This window comes from Mirounga angustirostris, unplaced genomic scaffold, assembly GCF_029215605.1.
Source record: "Mirounga angustirostris isolate CCGP_5_RB_7025 unplaced genomic scaffold, mMirAng1.0.hap1 SCAF_10, whole genome shotgun sequence".
In the NCBI taxonomy this organism is placed as follows: domain Eukaryota; kingdom Metazoa; phylum Chordata; class Mammalia; order Carnivora; family Phocidae; genus Mirounga; species Mirounga angustirostris.
The window spans coordinates 95,690,945-95,714,652 of NW_026991718.1; the positions used below are offsets into that span (position 1 = coordinate 95,690,945).

The window sequence follows — 23,708 nt, forward strand, 5'->3', positions numbered from 1 at the left end:
AATCAGTGAGTGAGGACATGAGTCACTGCATTGAATTATCTAACACCTTGACTACCTTCTCAAGCCACTGATGGCAGATGCTGGAACAGACGTGAGCAATGTAGCATGTCGTGGCTCTCCCAGGCTGGATGTGGACAAGCTGTTCTAGATCATTTCACATGATGTGAAAAGTTGAAAGGTATGGACCCTGTCCACTCCCACCCCCCACAATGAGGGTTTAAAACCATCATAAGAACTTGAACCTGAAATTGGATCAAGAGATGGTGTGCATGAACATAAGCATTGTAAGCAGTTGTGAGCCCTCTTCAAGAAGATGGTAAGGGAATGAAGAGGCTTCCTCCCAAAAGCTAGTCAAATGATGGAGGTTGATACACAAATACACATGTATTAAAAAAAAAATCAAACATGGTATTGACCTGAAAGCTGAAAGACCTCCGGCATCAAAGCCTCCTGAGGGGCTCTGGGTGAGGCAGGCTTCTCGTCCCTATGCTTCTTAATCATTTCCTTCCCCCTCGCCTCCTCTTCCCTCCCTAGTGCACCCCAATCTGCCTGTGTCCCCCCTGAAGGGACCCCACTAAGGTTACCAGTGGCATCCTTGTTGCGAAACCTCACGGGTACTTTTTGGTTATTTCCCTGCTCAGCCTCTGAAGAATTGATGCTGCCTTTTGGAAACTCTCCCCTCTCTCGATGGCCCATGGAACCACTCTCTTGCAGTGTCCCTGCCACACCTCTGACTGCTCCTTCTTGGTGTCTGAGTGTGTCCATCAGCACCCTCTTGCCCTGAACCCTTGCAGTCCCCCCCCGTTCTGTCCCCCCTCCTCTCCTCCACCTGTATCTTCAACCTGTGTTCTGGTGACCCCCCCAAAGCTCATCTCTTCTTCCTGACTTCAGAACCACAGGGTCATCTGATTATAAGATGTTGGTCCTCAGATACTGCACAGACATCTCCAGTTCAAGGTATCCAAAAGAGAACTTATCAGCATCTCCTACAAACCTCTTTCTTGCTCCACTCCACCCTTGACACTTCCAATCAGTCCCCAAGTCCTGGGAAGGAGGGCAGTGGCTTACAGTGGCTTATCTCCTAAATCTCTCTCCTTGATTTCATGCCCTAACACTGTCCTAGCTGAGACCTTGCTGTTTCTTACCCAGATTCCGGCAATCACTTCTGATCCTGCCTTCCTTCCCCCTGCCCTCTCCAGGCTGTGGTCATAGTGACATGACCCTCCCTGCTTAAACCTTCCAGTATCTCCCATCATAGTAAGGACAAAATTTAAAGATTCAGGAATAACACATGAGGTGTTGACTGACTTGGTCCCACTCCACCTAGTAGCAATAAGGCTCCACTTGAGTCCAGGCTTCTCCACTTACTGACTGTGTGATTTTGGGCAAATAATGTAACCTCTCTGTGTCTTATTCTCTCCATATACAAAGCAAACAATGATTCTAACTTCTGTTATGACAATGCAATGAAAAATGCTCATGAGTGCCTAATACCATATGGCGGACTGTCATTGACATTTTAGTCTTTATGGAGAAGTCCCCATCCCCACATGTATCCTGCACTCCGGATATACCATCCTCCAAAACTCCAAGGCTCTCTTGTTATTCCCCAAGTATGGGTCAGACTGTTACCTCGTCCTCTGCTTGATATTCCCTTCCTCTTCTTTCCCCACCTTCTTCCCCTAGCTTCTCCTTCTTAAGACCCCACTCAGGGATCACACCTTTCAGAAAGCTTCCTCCTCTTCCTCCACCCTCTGACCACAACTGGGCTGGGGTCCTTGGGCTCCCTGGGCCCATCTTTGTTTAGCTTATCAGAGGTAGCAAATTACTGACTATAAACCAGATTACAGTTACCAACGTGTTTTGCCTTGCACAATATTTTTCAAACTTTTTGAATTTGCTACGATATTAAAAAGGTGGAAAGCCTCACATGAAAATCTGGGTTTTTGGCAGCTCTCAAAAAACTGAAGATCACAACATGGCCACCACCAGCTGGTAGCTGAGGGCCAGCTGTTCCCTTTCAGGAGGCAGAAGTGCTCCAGATTGCCACACTCCCCACTGCTCCCTACTGTTTGACACCGAGCTGCTTCACTTATTGTCTTAGCTCCATATACACTAGCCAGCAATTCCACTCTGAGGCATATGCCCAAGATAAATGAGTGCATACGTCTACCAAAAGATACATATAAGAATGTTCTCAGTAGCATTATTTGCAATAGTCAATAAACAGATGAGTCTACGCATATAATGAAATAGTATACAGTCATTGCTGCCTGCCATATTATACATGAATATCATACACAAATCTCATGGAATGTGGATAGAGCCAGACACAGAAGTGTACATGTTGCAGGTACCCATTATGTCAAGTTCAAGAACAGTCTAAACAATCTCTGCTGCTGGATGTCAGTACAACAGACATAGGGGAGGTAAACCTGTGTGAAAGGGGCATGGGGGGCCTCTGAGCTGCTGGTAGTATTCTGTTCTTGATCTGGGTGGTGGTCACCTGGTGGTATTCCATTTCTGAAAATTCTCCAAGTGGCTAGATTATGATTTGTACACTTCTCGGTGTGCTTGTTACACTTAAACAAAAATTTTTTGAAGATCATGTTCCATAACTTGATTACCCATCATATTCGTAAGATTTTGCTCTAAATAACTTCATTATTGTCAAAATTCAAATGGACTTTCAGAAGACAAAGATTTACCATGTTGAGAATATTTAAGAAAACATTTTGGGTACTAGTGGCCATTCTAATGGAGGAATTGCAGAATGCTCTGGAGGAATTCCAGAATTCCAGTAATGTCCCCCACCCCCACCCCAGGGACCTTGGCAGGGCGAATTAGGAGAGAAAGGTCTTTGGCCCTTGAGGTGGGCCTGCTTGCTGGTGGAGATGACTTAGGAAAGGCTCTGGGATTGTGAATGGTTCTGAATTGGCTTCCTTGATGCAGGCCTAACTCTAAGGCTATTAACTACTGGACATTGTTTGTCCATTGACTTACATACCCTTTAAAAACACTGCTGTAAATGTCTGCAGTAGCCAAACTGTGGAAAGAGCCAAGATGCCCTTCAAAAGACGAATGGATAAAGAAGATGTGGTCCATATATACAATGGAATATTACTCAGCCATCAGAAAGGATGAATACCCAACTTTTACATCAACATGGATGGGACTGGAGGAGATTATGCTAAGTAAAATAAGTCAAGCAGAGAAAGTCAATTATCATATGGTTTCACTTATTTGTGGAACATGAGGAATAGCATGGAGGACATTAGGAGAAGGAAGGGAAAAATGAAGGGGGGGAATCGGAGGGGGAGATGAACCATGAGAGACTATGGACTCTGAGAAACAAACTGAGGGTTTTAGAGGAGAGGGGGGTGGGGAGATGGGTTAGCCTGGTGATGGGTATTAAGGAGGGCACGTACTGCATGGAGCACTGGGTATTATACGAAAACAATGAATCGTGGATCACTACATCAAAAACTAATGATATATTGTATGGTGACTAACATAACATAATAAAATAAAAAAATAAAATAAAAAAATAAAAACACTGCTGTATGGGGTCAAGAATTTTGATCTTCTGCCTGCAGTGGAAACCCCAGGAGCCTGGCCGGAAATGTCCCACAATGGGAGGCTCCTGAGGGACTCCCTGCTGCTTTGCCAGAAGGGGCCAGAAAAGGGATTTTCCAGCTTCCCGTGGTTTCCTCTCCTGACTCCTGCCAGTATGGCAATGTGGCCTATGCAGGAAACCGCCCACTCCTCGGGGGCCTGTGGGCCACTGTCCCTCTTTGGGCATGGGGAGCTTGCTCCTTGGGAGGTGCTGGTGAGATCCCAGTGCCTGGGTCTGTCCCGGAAGCAGCTCAGGGGCCGGAGGCTGGCTGGGCCACTGGTGGGCTCTTTGCGGCGTGGGCCCTGGGAAGGCTTGCTCTCCTTTCAAAAACAAATCTTTGTACTCCCCAACCACCAGTGGGCTACTGTGTCAGGGTTCACCTCTTCCCGGTTTTACTACAGGGAAGAACAAACAGTCCTGAAGACAGCCACCTGTCTAGTTTGCTGCAGAGCTGAGTCAAGAAGGAACCACTGAGGACTTGTTAGGAGACCAGAGCTGCCACTGCCGTCCAGGGAGAAGGGTGGAGTGGGCCACCCGTTTTATAAGGAAGACTCTCAGTGCTAGTCATCAGCACAATTCAACACAGATTTATTGAGCAACCACCCAGGCCCAGCCCTGGGCCAGGCTATAATGGTGAAGTAGGTGAGTGAGCTATGGGGAGACTGGGGAAGGCTGTTCCAGGCACAGGGAACAGCCATTGCGAGGCCACTGAGCTCCCTGCTAGGGAGTGGGTCCTGGTTTTAAGGGACAACAAAGAGGCCAGCAGCTGGAGCAGAGAGAGCCAGTGGGGGCAAAGAAGAGGCAGTTGGAGAAGCCCCAGACTGTGCAGGGCCTCTTGGGCCATAGTAAGGAATTGGTTTTCCTTTGAGCGACATGTGGTCCAACTAAGTCAAAGCCATGTTTAGCAGATTGGCTCAGCTTTCTAGAAAAGCATTAGCATTAAGAATCAAAAGCCTTAGGGGCACCTGGGTGGCTCAGTCAGTTAAGCCGCTGATTCTTGATTTTAGCTCAGGTAATGATCTTAGGGTCCTGGGATCAAACCTTGCATCAGGCTCCACCCTCAGTGGGGAATCTGCTTGGGATTTCTCTCTCTCCTTCTTCCTCTGCCCCTCCCCCTGCTCTCTCTCTCTATCTCAAATAAATAAGTAAATAAATCTTAAAAAAAAGAAGCAAAAGCCTTAAAAATGTCCCTGTTTATTCACCCATTTAGACTCATTTCGAGGCATCTTCCTTAGGAAGAACGAGAAATGCTACACATATTTCTATTTATGACTCCATTTATTCATTCATTCAATAAAAAATGTATAGCTACTCATAACAGCTTTGTTTATAATGCTGAAAAAAGCCAGGAAACACCTAAAAGTCCAAAACTAGGGGTACAATTCAACTCAGTATTGGACATACATTTGATGAATTGCTATAGAAATGGTAAAAACTATTTTTCAAAGATTGATGAGGGAAAACAAAGCATATAAATAAAGGGAATAGGATAACTGATATTTGATAGGATCTCAATTTCTTTTTCATTTTTTAAAAATTATTTATTTGATGGAGGGAGAGAGAGAGCACAAGCAGGGGGAGTGGAAGAGGGAGAAGCAGGCTCCCCGCCAAGCAGGGAGCCGGATGTGGGGCTTGATCCTAGGACCCTGGGATCATGACCTGAGCTGAAGGCAGACACTTAACTGACTGAGCCACCCAGGTGCCCTCAATTTGTTTTTTAAAATGTCCACATGTACACGGTAAACACGGACACATAGACACTACAGGATGGATGAGCCTTGAACACATCACGCTCAGTGAAAGGAGCCAGTCACCAAAGACCACGTACTGTATGATTCCATTTACATGAAGTGTCCACAATAAGCAGATCCATAGAGGTAGAAAGTAGATGAGTGGTTGCCCGGGGCTGAGTCGGGGCGGGGGGGGGGGGCGGTTGGGGGGTAACTGCCCATTACTAACGGGGTTTCTTTTGGGGGTGATAAAAATATTCTGAGATTAAATAGTGGTGATGGATTGCACAATTCTGTGAATATACTAAAAACCCCTGAATTGTACACTTTAAAAGGGTGAATTTTATGCTGTATGAAATATATTTCAATAAAGCTGTTCTTTTTTTTTTTTTTAGAGATTTTATTTATTTATTTGACAGAGAGAGACACAGCGAGAGAGGGAACACAAGCAGGGGGAGTGGGAGAGGGAGAAGCAGGCTCCCCGCAGAGCAGGGAGCCCGATGCGGGACTCGATCCCAGGACCCTGGGATCATGACCTGAGCTGAAGGCAGTCGCTTAACCAACTGAGCCACCCAGGCGCCCAATAAAGCTGTTCTTAATGAATGTATACCCATGCCACTGAAGAAAGATCAGAAAGAAATACAATAAAATATTGGATGGTAGGGGGTTTTTTTGGCAGGGGGGTTATCAATTTTCTCCTATATTTCAGTGATGGTGGCAAGTTTGCAAAATGACAAAGAAAAGGGACAAGTATGGCATGGAACAGAGCCTTCTCAGGGACCTTCTGTGAATCTCCCCCACCTCCCTCACCCACCATGGCAGTGATTTGTGATGTCTGCCCCAATTTTCCAGCAGACAGCACTGCCTGGTCCCATTGGGGCTGGGCGGGACTACATGATTAGTTCTGGCCAATGATTGGTTTGTGAAAGTGACCTGTCACTTCCGAGCCAGAGCGTGTAATTGTCCATGTGAGTGAGCCATCCCCAAGGCTCTTTCTGCTGAGGTAAACTTCGAACGTTCAGAATGGGGGCTGCTCCGTCAGCCTGGGTCCTAGAGTCACAGCAACACAGAACGGTCCCAGCAGACCTGAAATGGGCATGTGAGGTGAGTGGGACAGAAAGCTTTGTGGGCTTTTTTTTTTTTTTTTTTTTGGTCACAGCACAGCCCAGCCCGTACCAACTATGTGTAAACCATGAGATCTAAAGAGGAGCCACCACCATTAACCATCTGTAGCTGTTGTCTGGAACAAAACAGGGCAATAACTACCCATCACACTGCTGTCAGGCACCCTACCTTCTTTTATGTTTAAAATGTCTTTATGTTTATCTTTGAGCTCTCTTCAAAGCCACGCTGGGAGACAGGGGAATCAGATATTCTCCTCATGGCACAGACAAGTCAAGTGATTTGTCCATGGTTCCCAGACCCACTCAGTGGCATCATCCAGTAGCCCCTCAGCCTGGTCCAAAAAGATCCAGCCACTGGGCCAGGTTAAGCAACACAACAGCATAGTTTGCTCAATGATAAACCAGAGACTTGACTGCAGAGGGAAAACCAAAGCACAGTGAAGAAGCATCTGGTAGAAATGGGCAAGAATGGGGCTGTAAAGATAACTGCCTACTTTCATTTCTCCAAGTGACCTTGATCTTAGGAAAGAAAGGGGAGAACTAGAAAGTAGGGGGGGTAGATGAGAAAGGTGGTCCCTAAGTCTCCAAGCCAAAGAATTTCAAGAGGAGCTTTCACTTCTGCCTAGAGCAACAGCTCATGATGCGAGACCAGTGACATGGGAGGCTCTGGGGGTAGTGGTGGTGGCGACACAGAATACATCCCGAGGCCCTCAGTCCATGCTTCTCTCATCAGTCATCTTCCCGTGGCCATGGGAAAGTCTCCCTCATGTCTTCTAATGCCTGTCTGTCCCTAGTAGGTGCTACATTTGTGTCACTGAGAGCACCTCTGAATCACCAGATATGCCCCCTCCCCACAACCAAGGTGTGTCTGCAGGCCATGGGCACTGCTTTTACATCAGGCAGACCTGGAGTGAAGCGACTTGCAGGATTGACATCTTTGGTCCTCAGTTTTCTCATCTGTAAGACATTCACCCCAGGAGGATTTGGGGTGCTAGCAAAGTGCCTGGTGCAGTGTGTGTTCAATCATTCCTATTTCTGCATTTCTGTATTTAGAGCAGCAAAAATTTAAAAATTATATATCTACATATATACACCCACATACATACACATGTATACATATATACTCATATATACATATATGTATGGAGATACATATATATATACATATGCATACACACACATATATACATATATAGATATAGATACACACACACACACACATATACACACAGTATTCTTTCAGAAATTTCCAGGAATAAATCACCCTGCCCCCCACAACTGGTCACACCATTGATAACTCTTGCCTTGCCCTCTGAGATTGCCATGGTTTCATCCTATCTTCTCCCACTCTGAGCCACACTCTTTACAAAATACTTGGTTCAAAGCTTCGCTGCCATTGTTTCTCACTCCACCCCACCATTGTTGCTTGGCTTTTGCCTATGAGCCATATGATCCCTCCCATTATCATCATTTACCAGGATATCGCTCAGGGTGCCCTCTAAAAAATAAGTGGGAGCTTCCCATCTTACACCTGGAAATGCTCCACACTCTGAGGCCTCATATGGGCATTCTAGCTGTTAGCTCTAGCCGCATAACAACCAACCACCAAAACATAGCAGTTTAAAACAATAGGATTTATTTATACGAGTTTGTGGGTTGGTTGGGTGGTTTTCTGGCTCTGGGCCAGGCATGGCTGTTATCAGCTGGACTCGCTCATGGATCTGAGGTCAGCTGATGGATTGGCTGGTCTAGGATGCTCACTCTGATGGCTGGCTTTTGACTGGTTATTGGCCGAGGCAACAGAGACAACTGGCCCATATGTCTCTTATCCTCCAGCAAGCTAGCACAGGCTTGTTTGCATGGTCAACAGGGGTACAAGAGAGCAAGCAGAAGCCTAGGCTCACAATTGTCACAGTGTCACATCCGCCATATTCTTTTGGCCAAAGTAAGTCACAAGGTTAATCCAGATTCAATAGGAATGGAGGTAGACTCTGCCTCTTGGCAGGAGGAGCTAAAAAATTGTGTAAAGCGTGTGGATACAAGGAAGAGTAAAGGGTTGTTGGTTGTAGTAATCAGTTACTACAGGATCTTTCTCAGGTGCAGGGAGCAGGGCTGCCCTATTCTGGGTTATCAGCACCAAAGGGGTCCCTGTCCCCACTCACTGCTGCCGGGCACTAACCTTGCTAGGACAGAGAGCCTGCAGTGACTCTTCAGGGTTCCTACAACTCAGCCCTCTCTGGGCCAAATGGGTTTGTGTTTCCCCTCATAGCTCCTTCTCCCACCCCCTTTTTCTTTCCCTCTCTCTTCCCCATCCACAGCTTGTTCAATCCTGACCTCTCCCTTTAACACCAAGATCAAACGTCACCTCCTCCTAGAAGCCTTCCTTGACCACTCTCGTTCATCCCCACCTCTCCTTTCTATAAATAACAATACACAGTCAGTGCTGCACATTTTAATACTTAGGTTTTTAGAGCTACTATGCATGAAGCTCTTATCAGGTGCCAGGAATGTTAATCTTCCCAGTGCTTGAGTAGATACAATTATCATCACCATTTTACAGATGGGCAGTGAGGCTGACAGGGTGACTTCCCAAAAGGCTTTATAACTGGTGGTAAGGGATGGACTGTTTTCAAAGCCAGGCCTGTCCTTTTCCAAAAGCCAGCATGTAGCAGGAGCCATGGGTGCCCCACACCCCTTGTGCCCTCACCTTTACCACTTCAGTGCATGCAGCCGGCCCGACTTCCAGCTGCCAGTGCCTGACCTCCTTCTCAGTGAGGTTCGCTTTCCTCACATGGCAGGTTCAAGAGCTGAGGGATTAACTTCCTGTGGGAGCAGTCCTCAATAAATGACTATTAAAAGCAGGTGTTTAGCTACCCCAGGGTGAGGTGACTGAATGCATGCTCTACACTGGCTCCCAGAGTTCCCTGGGCAGGACTGAGGTCCAGTTGCCCACCATGCCAGAGATGGAACACCTTTATTGGCTGCTTTTCTCTTCCTGCCACACTGCCCACTCCCCTACTGGCATTTCCTGGGAGCATTCCTGAATGCACTACTTCCCCTTAGACACTTGCCTTGGGGTGTACTTCTGGGACAGTGCAAGCTACGATATACCTCCTAACACCTTGGCTGCTTTCTCCTCCCTTCTCCCAATCATCTCTTGTTAAGCTGTAAGCTGCTCAAAGCCAGAGAAACTTGTTCTTATTTCCTTTGCCTTTCCCTTAGTACCTAATCATGTGTGGAACCTTAGATGCTCCATAAATACAAACTGAAATCATTTATTGATTCACAGATACCCCCAAACTACAGATATTGGGCTAAGAGTCAATACTCAATCCCTCTTCCTTGCAGATGGTTGGCTCCCGTTTAAGATGCTGCTCAAATCCATGACAACTGGTAAATGTTCTCAGGCACCAATCCTTTCCCAAGTCATTGAAACAACTGTCCTGCTAAGTAGAAGATGAGCCTTTGACCTGGCTGAGGACACATGTGCCCTCTTGACTGTCCTTGAAAATGCCTTTGGGGATCAGTGGGTTGATGTGACCCTGTAAGATCCCAGTCAAAATCTGATTTGTACTGGTTGTCCTTTATTGCCCACTCATCTCCCTAAAGAGCATATAGTGTACAGTGTCCTGTACTCGTCTGCTGGAACAGAATTGGATAAGCTGATAGCTGGGCTCCCTTCCAACTCAGAGCTATGAAATCTCTCCCAAGTATCATGAGATGACCAAGCACTCAGGGGGTCAGGCTCAGAGGAGAGCCTTAAGAACAGAGACAGAGATTCTACTATGAACCACGTATCTAACATATACTATTTCAATTAATCCAGGCTTCCAGCCAGGGTAATTACCTTCCTGGCCCCATTTTATAGATGAAGAAACCAAGGCTCAGTGAAGTTAAGTTGCTTACCCAGGATAAGGTGCTGGTTGGCAGAGCTGGCTGTGCCTGTGCCTGGCTGCCTTCAGAGGCAATATTCTTTCACTCACTCTGGACTGATGCTCCATTGAAAGGTTTGGTTGGGTTTTATTTAATGCAGCACCATTTGGCAGGGTAAGGACATGTTAGACTAGAAGGAATGTATCAGTTAGATATTGCTGCATAGCAAACTGTCCCAAACATTAGTGGCTTTGCATAGCAATCCTTTACTCCTGCTCACACATCTGTGAGTTGGCTGACCCAGGGTGGGCTCTGCTGGGCAACTTTGCATCAAGCTGCAGGTCTGGCTGGCCTTGGGTCCTTGCTGCAAATTGGGCCAGATCAGTTTCACTGGGGTTTATTCTAGGACCCTGAAGGGGCAGCAGTTATCCAAGGAGCTAGCTCTTCTCTCAACATTGATAGAGATATGAGAGAGAAAGTGGAAATGCACAATGAAGCTCAGAACTGGCATGCTGTCATTTCAAACTTGTACTATTTGCCAAAGCAAATCATGGTCAAGTCTAAGTCAAGGGACTGGGAGTTACTCTGCCTCTAGTGGGAGGGGACTGCAAAATCACCTGACAAAGGTGGAAAATACAGGGAGAAGGTGAAGAATTGGGGCCAATAATTTTATTTATGAGAAAAACTAAAATCAACACAAAAGAATGACTGGCTGATGGGGAGCATTCTTAGTGTCTGTAGAGAAAATTGTGGGGAACAGGGTTCATCCTCAGTGTCCCTCCAGTAACACTACACAAGGAGCATCTACCCTGGTTTTCAATATCTGTGCTAGGGTCCCTCTGTAAATGCTCCTTAATCTTGGAAACCTGTCTCCTCCAAGTTTCTCAGCTCCCTAATCTTCCCACATGATCCTAGACATCAACCTGATTAAAGAGACAAATTTCAGCAGTATGGGTGGTGTGTGGAAATAGAGTGAAGAACAAAGCTACTTCCCATTTTCCTTTCCCTAGAGCCAACCAGCTCTTGTCTTAGAAAATGAATGACTTTGGGGTACCTGGGTGGCTCAGTCGGCTAAGCGTCTAACTCTTGGTTTAGGCTCAGGTGCTCAGTATGGAGTCTACTTCAGATTTTTTCCCTCTTCCCTGCTGCCCAACCTCCCCCCGCCCACATTTGCACGTGCATGCACATGCTCTCTTTCTCTCTAAAATAAATAAATAAAATCTTAAGAAAAGAAAATGAGTGACTTCTAAATCTCATGCCTATCTCAGTAGGGAATTAATCCAAGGATGGGCTGTACAGGAGGGAGCAAGGGAAGGGCTCTGGATGGTCAGAACCTGAGACCTTGGGAGATGGAGCTATTTAAATCTTTGGGCCAGCCAGTTGGCTCTCCTTGGGGACAACTAGAGAAGCAGAGCTAGAAAGAGTTAAACAGACCCCAATGGAAATATCCCAATCATATTATGAACTTAGGAAATGTAACATCTGTGAAGCATCCAGGAAAAAAAGCATTGAACCAAGTTGATGACTGCGGTCTTGATTAGTGCAGTCACCAAAAATTTCTGCTTCTTCTGAGTTCAGAAGAGTCCTTGACCCTTCGAAGTTAGGTATGGCCATGTAATTTGCTTTGTTGTTTTGTTCACAATGAAATGTGAACAAATGTTGCTTTGTTCACAGTGAAATGTGAGCATAAGTGGAATATATCACTCTGTGTAGAGGCTTTGAAATACAGTGTGTAATTCACCATGGCACCTTGCCACTGCTGTGGTACTCATGGAAACTTTTTTTTTAAGTTTTATTTAGTTAAGTAATCTCTACACCCAACATGGGGCTCAAACTCATGACCCCAAGATCAAGAGTCACATGCTCTTCTGACTGAGTCAGCCAGGTACCCCAAGCATGTATTGAAAGAGAATTTCCATCTACCTAACTTTGAGTGATTACAATAGACAGAGCTCTCCTGATGGCATATACTAGATATGAAGCCTAAGACAGAAATCAACATTTGCTGGCTAAATCACTGAGCTTTGGGGGATTGCTTGTTACAACAGCATAATCTGACCTATTCTGACTAATATAATCATCCAACTCAACCAACAGAGAGATGTATCAAAACAAAGAATTTGGGAGTGACAAAGCTGGGTATAAAATAATTATACCAACAAGGATTGATGATAAGCTCTTAAATATACAACTAAGACTAAACAACTGCAGGGATTAAGCTTATGGGAAGCATGTAAATGCTATAAACCTTGACAAGTTAAAAATAATACTAAAGCCAATTTTTAAAAAAATGAGAGGAATAAGAGTGCTAATTTCTTTTTACTCTTGTTTCTTTTTTTTTAAATGGGAATTCATACCATCTAATATTGAAAAACAGAGTTTAAAATATACCTAATGATACTAACCTCTCTCTTATTGTTTTTCCCATATTATTCTTTACACTTGGAAGAAATTGATTTAGAAAGGACTATATCAAGTAATGAAGAAAAAAATTCAATGAAGTTCAATAATTCTCTCAGTTCCACTTTTTTTCTTCTCTTGAAATAAAATTAAATTCTAACACTTTTGTTTAAGTTGGGTTCTTCTTGAACCTGACTGAAACTAAAATTGAGTATTTCCTAGAGGGGTGATCCCAGGAAACCCTGATAGTAGAGTGGGAGGAGAAGAAAGCAAATGTCTGGGGGTGTTAAAAGGGTAAGGGGCCACTGTGGGCAGCTGGGCTCAACCCTGCAGGGAAGATACCACCTCAGAGCTGTCCCACCCAAAGCACAAGGAAGCTGAGGCATTTAGCCATCAATTTCCACCCACGACTGGATGTTAACTCCCTGTGCATGGTCGAATCCCCACTCCTGCAACCAGAGAACCCTGCTGGCAGAGGCTATTCAGGAGCTTGCTGAGGGAAGTTACTGGGTTCTATTAGAACAGTGAATGCCAACAGGATAAGGCGCCAGTCACCAACATGTGCCAACATTTTTTTGAAATTATAAAGCCTGTATAATGGATTCACCTCAACTGAATTATGCTAAGTGAAAGAAGTCACTCTTAAAAGGCTACATTAGTATGTGATTACATTTATTTGGCTTTCTGGAAATGTCAAAACTATAAGGACAAAAACAAGATCATTGGTTGGCAAGGGCTGGGGAGTGGCACTGGGATGAATACAGGAGGGCATTAGGGAACTCTTTGGGGCATTGAAAGTGTTCTTCGTCTTGATTCTGAAGGTGGTCATAGGACAATGCATTTGTCAGAAGTCATAGAACTACTATACCTAAAAAGGGCAAGTTTTACTGGATATAACTTATACCTCAGAAACCTATGATGCTCTTAAAAATATGTCTGCCATATTAGTTGCCATTTCAAGGAAGTTTAGTTCTTTTCTCTTGAGGACTTAATGACTTGCTTCTAAAAATAGAAGAAGGCAGAAGTGATACAGTGTGAGTCAGAGACTGGTTCATAAAAGGCACTGTGGCTTCCTGCTTGCTCTCTTACTCCCTCTCGGGTCAGCCACTTTGGGGGAAGCTAGACGCCATGCCATGTGTAGTCCAATGGAGAGGCCCACATAAAGAGCAGCTGAGGCCTCCAGTCAACAGCTACATGAGTGCAACGCCTTGAAGTGGAGCCTCCAGCACCAGTCAAACCTTCAGATGACTGCTGCCCAGCTGCCAGTTGCAACCTCATGGGAGACCCAGAGACAGAACCACTCAGCTAAGCCACTCTCAGTTCCTGACCCTAAGAAACTATGTGAGGTAAAATTGTTTGTTTGAAGCAGCTATGCTTTGGGTTCATGGGTCATGCAGCAATAGATAACCAATACACTGGCTTAAAACTTAATCCCCACCTTAGAAGAAAAGATTCTTTTATATAAATTTATGCTGAAATACTTGGCATGATGTTCATGGGAAGTGAATGACAGTGGTTTTTGGGTGGGTGAATTTGGGGATCATTTGTCTTTTGTCTTGTCCTCTTTTATATGCATGCATGACTTTGTATAATGGACGTGTATCCTTCAAGTTAAACACAAAAATAATGACTCCAAGCCTGGGTGCCAGTACCGAGTGCGCCGTTTACCCAGGGGTCAGAGCCAGGAGGTGTGTGTCTACAGGAAGCAGGAGCACCACTCCTTCAGACAATGAGAACTCTCCTGGGCCTCACACTCGGTGGCACCACAACAACAGATGAGCCACTTCTGAAACTCTGCTTCGTTCTTGTGCATCAGAAGGAACTGTCCCAACAGGATGTAGGCCTGTGGGGCGGGGGAGAGGTAAGGAGAAAAACGGGAAAGGTTATAATAAACCAACCCAGAGGTGCTCTTCTCCAACACCAAGACCCTCGTAAAAATCGAAGGAAGGGGCCCAGGTCAGGTTTGAGGGACAATGACAGCACCTGGGCGATGGGGATTCTGGGACCGGCCCTTGGTGAGATGTGAGGCCAAGTGAAATGCACATCTCTTGGGTCGGGTTTGGGGGGATGTTCAGCCTGGGGTAAACCAGAACCTGTCTTTCTCAACTTTAATGAGCACATATATCACCTGGGACCTTGTTAAAAGGCAGGTTCTGACTCACTAAGTCTGGAGGGGGGCCTGAAAGTCTGCATTTCCAACATGTCCCCAGCTGATGCTGGTCCAGGGACATTTCGAGTAGCAAAAGCATACTCCCTTCTGGCCTCTGATCTAGTATTTCTCTCTCTTTTCTTAAAAAAGTAATTTCTCCATCCAACGTGGAGCTCAAACTTACAATCCCAAGATCAAGAGTTGCACGCTCCACCAACTGAGCCAGCCAGGTGCCCCTAGTATTTCTTTTTAACACAGACACACGCACACACGCACACATGCATGCACACATAAAGAAGAATCAGAGATGCTCCCCACCCCATCACTTTCTCAATCCATCTTGCAGAGTTTCTAACTCTCTTCGCTGTTGACATTGTGGATAATTTTGCGCTATTGGGGTGGGTTGGGGACTTTCCTGTGCATTGCAGCAAGTTTAGCACCATCCCCAGTCTCTACCCACTAGATGTAGGAGCAGTCCCCCAGCCCCCCAAATTGTGACAGTCATAACCACCTCCAGACATTGCCACATGTCCCCTCCAGACATTGCCACAAAAGCTCCTTCGACCAAGAACCACTGCACGTGGGACTGGCAGATGAAGGGCATCTTGACACCAATCTGTTCTTGCAAAGAAGCTGTGTAACCTCGGGCAACTCACTTAACATGAAGTGAGGACCCCAAGAAACAGGGTCTCAGTTTCTGCATCGCCTGAAGGCACACAACATGCCCTGCCCCACCTTGCAAACTGAATTAAGTAGATTCAGTGTGAAAACATCAGGAAAATGCAAATTCCTTATTTGTCCTGGAATGCTTAGCCTGTGGGAGGAGCACAGAATGTAAAACACGATAAACCTTGCCCATCCTTCCCTTCTGAAAAGTCTGTGCGCATGAAAAACGCACGTAGTTAATACTAAGTACACCAGGACTGATAGCTCTTCGGCATTCTCTCATTTTCTAACTACTATTCTACAACTTTTCACTAATCTCTTTATAATTTTATCACATGATTATTGACAAGGAGCAAGGACTACATGGAGAAAGGGACGCCCAAGACCGAGTGGCCACAAATTGACTGAGCCGCTCAATGGTGAAGCCTGGAGATTTAAGGTCACATAAACGCCCGTCATTCGCGGCTGGTTTGGGGGCTCTCCAGCCTGGAATGAATGAGAACCAGTGTCCACGCCTGCCATCCTGGGCCTTCTCCAGGAAAACCTGCTGCTGTCTATTTACTCTCAGTTACATAAAACAAAGCAAACTTCATCTGAACCAAAGGGAACATTTTTTTTTTTAAAGAAATTAAATAAAAGCTGAATTGCAGTTGTAAAATGTACCCAAGCTGTTGGAACTTGGGGTTTCTTATTTTTAGTCATGGTCCTGTTGTTGAAAAGATTAAAAAAACAGCCAGGATGTCCTGGTCATTTTCAACTGCTACTTGAATCATCTTTTTAGAAAAGCCATATTATTGCTTAGAACGATCTCATATCTTTGTATTTTCAGTGCTGATTTTATGGAGATGTCTTTTAATTCAACATTTTAAAAAAAATGAACATCTATTGAATGTTAATTGAGTCAGGTGCTGCAGTGGGTGTGGGGGGTGGGGTGCAGAGGTGAATGACAGGATCAAGGAACAAGGAGCTCTGTCCAGGGAGAAAGAACAGTAGTGAAGATGATAAATAATAGTAATAATAATGATAATAGTAATGGCGCTTGAGGACCTTTGATGGGCTCCAGACCCATGGCACGTTTTAACCCCGTCCCATTCTCCAGATGGAATCACTGAGAATAGAAGAGGTTGACCCTTGTTTTCCTGAGCTCCATGTTTGCCCATCCCGACTGTCCACATCTGGCCTCACACCTCTGGTGGCCTCTGCCCTTTTGGAGGCCCCGCTGTTGGCATCAGCTGGTCGGGTGATCAGAGCCTCCATATCCCCACCAACCTCAGCAGCTGGGAAACCAGGGAATGCATGCCATGTAGGACCACAGGCAAATTTTCCTGCAGGAAGAAGGGCCTCTTCTCATGGCCTCTGGAACCAAGTTGCCACTGACTGTCCCTCGTCCACTCGCTCTGCCACCCTCCAGGGGTGGGGAGGAAAAGTTAGCCATCGTCATGGCCCCCATCACCGCTCTGCCCAAAGCCTGTTCTGTTTCTCCACTGGCTCCAGAAAGTGACCAAAGCTCACAAAAATCTGGCTGCAGGGAGGGTGACACAGAGACATGGGAACGTTGAGCAGACATGGCCTAGTCCCACCACCTTGGACAGAGGCCCCCCCCCCCCCCCCCCCGCCTTGGTTTAATGCTTTGCTGCGGCCATCTTGAAGTCCTCAGTATAGGGGAACAAGGGGCCTCATATCTTCATCTCATGCTAGGTGGCTGGTCCTAGTCCATGCCAATGAAAATCTTCCATCTTCACTGTGACACCTGGCCTTTTCTTTTCTTTCATTAACTGTTTTTTTATTTGAGCAAAGTTGACACACGTTTGTTTCAGGTGTACAATATAGTGATTTGACACCCTGCAGGTTATGCAATGCTCCCCACAAGTGTACCTTCTGTCACCTGACCTTTGCAAACACATCCGTGGTCTTGGCCCTCGCTGATTCTCAGGTTTCATTCTCACCTCTGCCTGCAACGCCAGCTCCTTGGAGCCTAGAGTGAATGCATTTACATGGCCACAAGACTTCATTGGGGGATCAACAACTCTCTTTTTCTCTAACCGGGTTTTGGCTCTTCAGCCTTCATGGCCACTGGTAGCCAGTGACAATCTTGAAAATCCAGTACCTCTTGGTCATTTCTGGTTTAAAACTCTTTGTCTTAGTGCGAATGCTCGATCCAGTGCAGGGCTTGCCCCTTCTTCTTTCTTCTCCATGCCTCCCTGGGATATACTTACACTAAAAAATTATTTGTTTGACTAAAATTCAGATTTAATGGAGCAGGTCCCTGTATTTTATCTGGCAACCCTACGCAGGGTAACGCCAAACTTCCACAACTGACTCCTTGCAGGGCCCAGACATTAGGCAGTGGGGGAGCCTCTGCATGACTACCCCCCACCCCCAGAGACTGTCTGCCCAGATGCAAATTTCACCTCTCTCACCCCAAGTGACTTTGAGCAGGTCACGCTCTGTGGCTCTGTTTCCCCATTGGTAAAACAAAGGTGAAATAGTATACCTTATAGGATTTTCTGATGCTTTGATGAAATATAAATAATGCACTGAGGACAGAGCCTGACATGTAGCAAACATCATGCATAAGTTCTGCTGTTAGGAGAGCCTTAGGGAGCAGGTGGGCACCCATACATACACCCCTTACTGATCTTCCAAGTATCTTTCCGGAGGAAGATTCAGGTTCAAGGATAGGACTTTATAGTGTCTTCAAAGAACATTGAACCAAACCAGATTCTCTGGGCTGGTAAACTTACTTCCCCACTGTTGGATAACCTCAGGGTTATCCCCCGAGTAATGCACCCGCCCCATAGGGCACTGCTCAAAGTCCCTGAATTTACTGAGTGCCTGGAAATTCACTCATCCCTGGGCCAGGTTTTCATAGGGAGAAGAGGAGTACAAAGATTGTAGAACCCTCCTGTGCTTCACAGGAGACGTGGGAGAGCCCCAAAGGCAAGCTGTGCCTCTCTAGCATAATGAGTGCGGGTACTCAGGCCATGTGTGGAAAGAACAGTCAACAGCACAGATGTCACAGCAAGGGGTCCTATTGAATACTCAGTGTTCAGAAGCACGAGCTTATCAGGCTGGGGTAGGCGGGCAGAAGGAAGGCATTCTTCCCAGAGAAGGTCCGTTGTGAATGGGGTCCTGAAGTGGGTGAATGTCCATTTCAAGAGAGGCCTGCGGGCAGGTGGTCCCGTCTGTGTTTGTGATTCATGGACAGTGTGGCTTGGGTATGAAGTGGGTGGGGGTGGGGAATATAAGACAGAGCTAGAGCCAGGCCATCAAAAGCCTCTTGAGCGTCTTGTGCACCAACATATTTTCCTTTCCTGGTCATTCCTTTGTCCCTTTCGGCCCTTCTGCTGTTAAATCTAGACCAGCACTGTCCAGTAGAAGTTTAATGTGAGCCAGCCACATACACAATTTTTAATTTTCTAGTAGCCACAGGAAAAATGTGGGGGGGATGAAACGGGTGAAATTAGTTCTGATAATATGCTTCATTTTCTCCCATATTTCACAAAAATCATTTCAACATGTAATCAGTAAAAAACTATTGATGAGATACTTTGCATTGGGTGGGGTACTTTAAAATTCTAAATCTTTAAAATAAAATCACAGTGTGTACTTTATATGCATAGCATTAAAGCATTATTCAGATAGGTGCTCCGCAGATACAAATGGCCAGTGGCCACAGTATCAGATAGCAGAGATCTAGATTCTCAGAGATCTAGATCTGCCAAAGCTGACCGCCTGGGAGAAGAGCGGGCACAAAATACCTCAGAGAGAATTCAGCTAAATTTTTGACTGTCAAAGTCCTGAAGAGACTTGGGTGAATCCATAGAAGAATCAGTAGTTTTAAAAGTCATGGCATAGCTGGGGGAGGGGACAGCTAGACCCCAGCAGAGGCCAGCAAAGGATAGCATGAGACCCAGACAGGTGTCCCTCCCTAAGGTCTCTTGCAGGCAGGGTATAAAAATCCAGGAGCTCGGGCACCTAGGTGGCTCAGTTGGTTGGGCGACTGCCTTCGGCTCAGGTCATGATCCTGGAGTCTTGGGATCGAGTCCCACATCGGGCTCCCGGCTCAGCGGGGAGCCTGCTTCTCCCACTGACCCTCTCCCCTCTCATGCTGTTTCTCTCTCGCTGGCTCTCTAATAAATAAATAAATAAAATCTTAAAAAAAAAAAAATCCAGGAGCTCAGAGGATTCTAGGGCAGTGAAACAGCTCTGTACGTTACTATAATGGGGGATATGTGTCATTATACATTTGCCCAAACCTATAGAAACTCTGCGAGTGAACCCTAATATAAGCTATGAACCCTAGGTGATTACGATGTGCCAACGTAAGTTCTTTGATGGTTACAGATGTACCACTCTGGTGGGGGTGTGGCTCATGAGAGAGGATGTACATGTGGGGGGGGACAGGGGGTACATGAGAAATCTCTGCATCTTCTGCTTAATTTTGCTGTGAACCTAAAACTGCTCTAAAAATAAAAGCCTAAAAATATGCTAAAAATAATAATTAATAAAAAAATATATGCTAAATCTGAAACCCCTTCCCTATTGGATCTGCCTGCCCTGGAGGCTCTTCCTGCTGGCCCCAGCCACTGACTGGTCCTCATCCAGAAGCACCTGTTCACCTTTGTAGGTGCCACATCGGGTCTCCTGGATCCTTTTACAGGCCCAGCCAGGCTCCAGCCCTGAAACAGAGTCTCAACACCGAATCCCAGGGTAAGCTCTCTCCCTGCCGTGGTAACCACCGGGACCCAGATCTTCCTGTGTGGTTTGTGACAACACAATCTACCGCCATTCTTGTCCTCACTTGATCAAGGCACTAACTCCCAGGAGCCTCTGTCCTCTCCTTTATGAAGTGGAGATAGCGACCCTCATCTCATTCGCAGGTGCGTGAGGGGCTCAGAGCAAAGGAGAAAGGTGAAATCCCCTACGTTAGTGTTTGGAATTAGTGACCCTAGGAATGAGTAGGGCCTGGAAGTGGTGTGTTGGTCACTGTGCTCACCAGGAGGTCATGAGCATAAGAGGGTCCTGGCCACACCCAGGCAAACGGTTTCTTCTTCCCACAGCCCTGATTCTGTGCAGCAAGTTCTGGGATGCCTGAAATTTACCCATTATTCATTCATTCCTTTATCTTAAATATGCCTACTGCCCCACCTGTAATCCTTATTTAAAACACAGGCTGGAAAAGACAAAACTATAGGGACAGAAAATAAATCAGTGGTTGTCAGGGGCTGCGGGTGCGGAATATGAAGGGCACAGAGGAGCATTTTGAAGTGTGGGGACTGTTCTGTGTCTTGATTGTGGTGGCTTCATGACTGCATGCATTCGTCAAACCTTGCAGAACTGTGTACTAAAAAAGGTGAAATTCACTGTATGTGAATAAAAATATTTTTAAAATGCTGAGTCTGGCTGAACAACAGCAAAAAACCCCACAACCCATTAAATCAAAGGGGGTAGAAGCCAGAATAATGGGTATCTCTGAGAGTGAGGGATGGCATTGATGGGGGAGAGACACAAGGGGATCATCGGGCATTCTGGAGGTATCCAATCACTGAATCTGGGGGGTGCCTCCATGAGTGTGTGTGTGTGTGTGTGTATATATGTAAAAATTCACTGAGCTGAACCCTTCATATCAATGTCGGTGCATTACACCGCAATAGAAAAGAAAAAGGGACAATCCTTTCAAAAAGGAATTTTTAATTTAAAATGTCTTTTCTAACCAGACTTTGCTTACTTCACTACCTGCTTGGGAAGGGTCCCATCTCCTTTATCTGGGAGGAAAGAATCCAATCCACCTCAATGGTGGAGCTCCAGCTTCCTGGCAATACCACCTAGTGGATATTAAATGGGCCAGTAGATTGGGGTGATATTCAGAATATTTCACAGCTGGTATAAGCAACGTGTTGACCAGAAAACCAGAGGTCCACTAGTTCAGAGGCCCCCTGGAAACAGCCGTGCACGGTGCAGGTGCACACCAAACTGTTATCAGCCGTGTGTGCAACAGTTCCCAGCCTTGTCGGGCGTTCCTGCAACATCTTCCTGCGCAGTGGTATAGACTGACATGAGAAACTGAAGGGAATGAGCAGCAGTAGCTGTGGGCAAAATCTCTTAACTGAGCGCACAATGCTCCACGTGAATTCCCATCTGCCTCTGTATGTGCTCCTCACTCTCTTTGGGTTCTCCTCGGGATCGTCTCCCATTCTCTCCTAAAATTCCAAGCAGCTTTAAGAGCACCATAAAAACAAATAATTACGAAGAAAAGAATGTTTCGCTTCCACCCTTGAGGCCATTCTTGGGCTGTGAGTGACATCTTAGAACTACTCATATCCTCTTACTCTGGTGTAGACCCCAGTCTGCTGTTACTCCACCTGCCATTGCCAAGCTGGTGCCCTGGTGGGGCAGGCGAGACCCCACGAATCTCTTCATGGAGGTGGGAAGTACATGCAAATCATCCACCCTGATGGCGCAGCCCCAGACTTGGGCGGCTGGCTCACTTCTGTTGACCTCTGGGTGTTTGAACACCAAGTGAATCATGCCCGGCCCTGCTGCTCTGAGCCAAAGCCATTCAATTTGCCCATCATCTACTGGCCCTCGAGGCTGCCCAAGCATGAGGGGTCAGTGACGCTGAAGCAAGTGGCGCTCTGCCAAGTGGCGGCTTTGCTCTGTGGTGGCCCCTTGCAGGGACACATAGCAGCAGCAGCCATCTGGCAGGGCTCAGGGAAGAGAGGTCGGGGAGCGAAGTTGGGGCAATAAGAAAAAAATGAGTTACCTTGCTGAAACCTTTGGTGACCAAATTGACTGCAAGCTCACGGCTGATCCCGTCCACCCAGGCAACATCCTTTTCTCCGATGGGTTCAGAGAGGAAGGCTCTCAGCCTGGGAGACATGTGATCCATCTTCTGTAACAGCGGCGGGAGAACAGGGTTAGGAGGTGGCTGGCTGCTCACAGGGAGAGAGGACGCTGGGGGACTTCCCTGCCGAGGGATGGGGGCAACAGATGGCAGACTTCCTCCCACCACTCAATATTTATTGAGGACTTTGAGATGTCAGGGGCAGTGCCCTGCACTGAAGACCTCAACACATCCATTCCTGCCTGGATGGACTGAGAAATGTACAATGATGGCCCTGGATGAGACCAGTAAACTCCACCAAAGGGGTGCATTTAATGCTAAGAACTGTGATGGATTTCTCTCTGCTAATCTTCCTGCCGTCAGTGCTTAAAGAAACACTGCTTCTTAGGAGCAGAATTGTGGTTGGAGAAATGGGGATATGTTGGTCAAAAGGTGCAAAGGTTTACTTACATGGAATGAATAAATTCTGGACATCTGGTATACAGCACGGTAATAATAGTTAACAATAACGTATTGTGTACTTGAAGACTTCTAAGAGGTAGATCTTAAATTACATCTTACTACACACGCATACACAAAAGGATACCTATATAGAACTGACAGATCAGTTGTTTAGCTTGATCGAGGTGATCTTTTCAGTGAGTGTATGTCAATCAAATTGTGCACCTTAATATAAACAATTTCTTTAAGTCCAAGATTTCTCAATAAAGTTGTCTTAAAGGGAAAAAAAAGAAATCATTGCTTCTCTTAGCTAATTAACCCACCTTCTCTCTTTACTACCAACACTTTTGCATATTTTTATTTTAGCTTTTATCACACTCTGTAATAGTTGGTTGTTTAGTGACACATAACAGAAAACTCTTCAACTGGATCAACTATCAAAGAAGACATTATATAACTCAAAAGCCCAAGGGTAAGGATGGGTATGGTGCAATCAAGGCCACAACTCCATTTTCTCTGATTCTTTCAACTTTTCCTCCTTGTGTTGGCTTTGGTCTCAATTGGTTCCCCTCATGGCAGGGAAATGGCTGCTTTAGGACTCATATTCCCCAACACTGCACCCCAGAAGAAGAAGGAAAGAGAAAGAACGTGTCTCTGAGGCATTCCAAGCAGAGTCTCATCCAGTCCTGAAGGTCTGCATAGGGTTACCAGTGTGAGCTTAGTATTGACAGTACACTCCAGTCCTAGATCTGGGAGGGGAGTTAGCTTTCTTTAAACCATATAAGCTGTGAGATCAAGCATAGTTACCTGAACAAAATCAGGATTATTATCTGGAGAAGGGGAGATGAGTGTTAAACAGTAA

General features: G+C 46.0%; 1 protein-coding gene across 1 annotated transcript; it reads right to left on the minus strand.

The window, feature by feature from the left end:
• Positions 1 to 14,439: 14,439 nt before the first annotated feature.
• Positions 14,440 to 22,450, minus strand: BANF2 (BANF family member 2). Its single transcript, XM_045883812.1, has 2 exons — positions 22,325 to 22,450; positions 14,440 to 14,586 (listed from the first exon to the last, which is right to left on the minus strand). Exons 1-2 carry the CDS (start codon positions 22,448 to 22,450, stop codon positions 14,440 to 14,442), a joined length of 273 nt encoding a protein of 90 aa, XP_045739768.1.
• Positions 22,451 to 23,708: the final 1,258 nt, after the last annotated feature.

Coding starts and splice junctions, on each gene's coding strand:
- BANF2 (XM_045883812.1), bottom strand. CDS start 22,450: ATGGATCACATGTCTCCCAGGCTGAGAGCCTTCCTCTCTGAACCCATC. Junction 14,587..22,324: donor TCACCAAAGGTTTCAGCAAG/GTAACTCATTTT, acceptor CCCGCCCCACAG/GCCTACATCCTGTTGGGACA.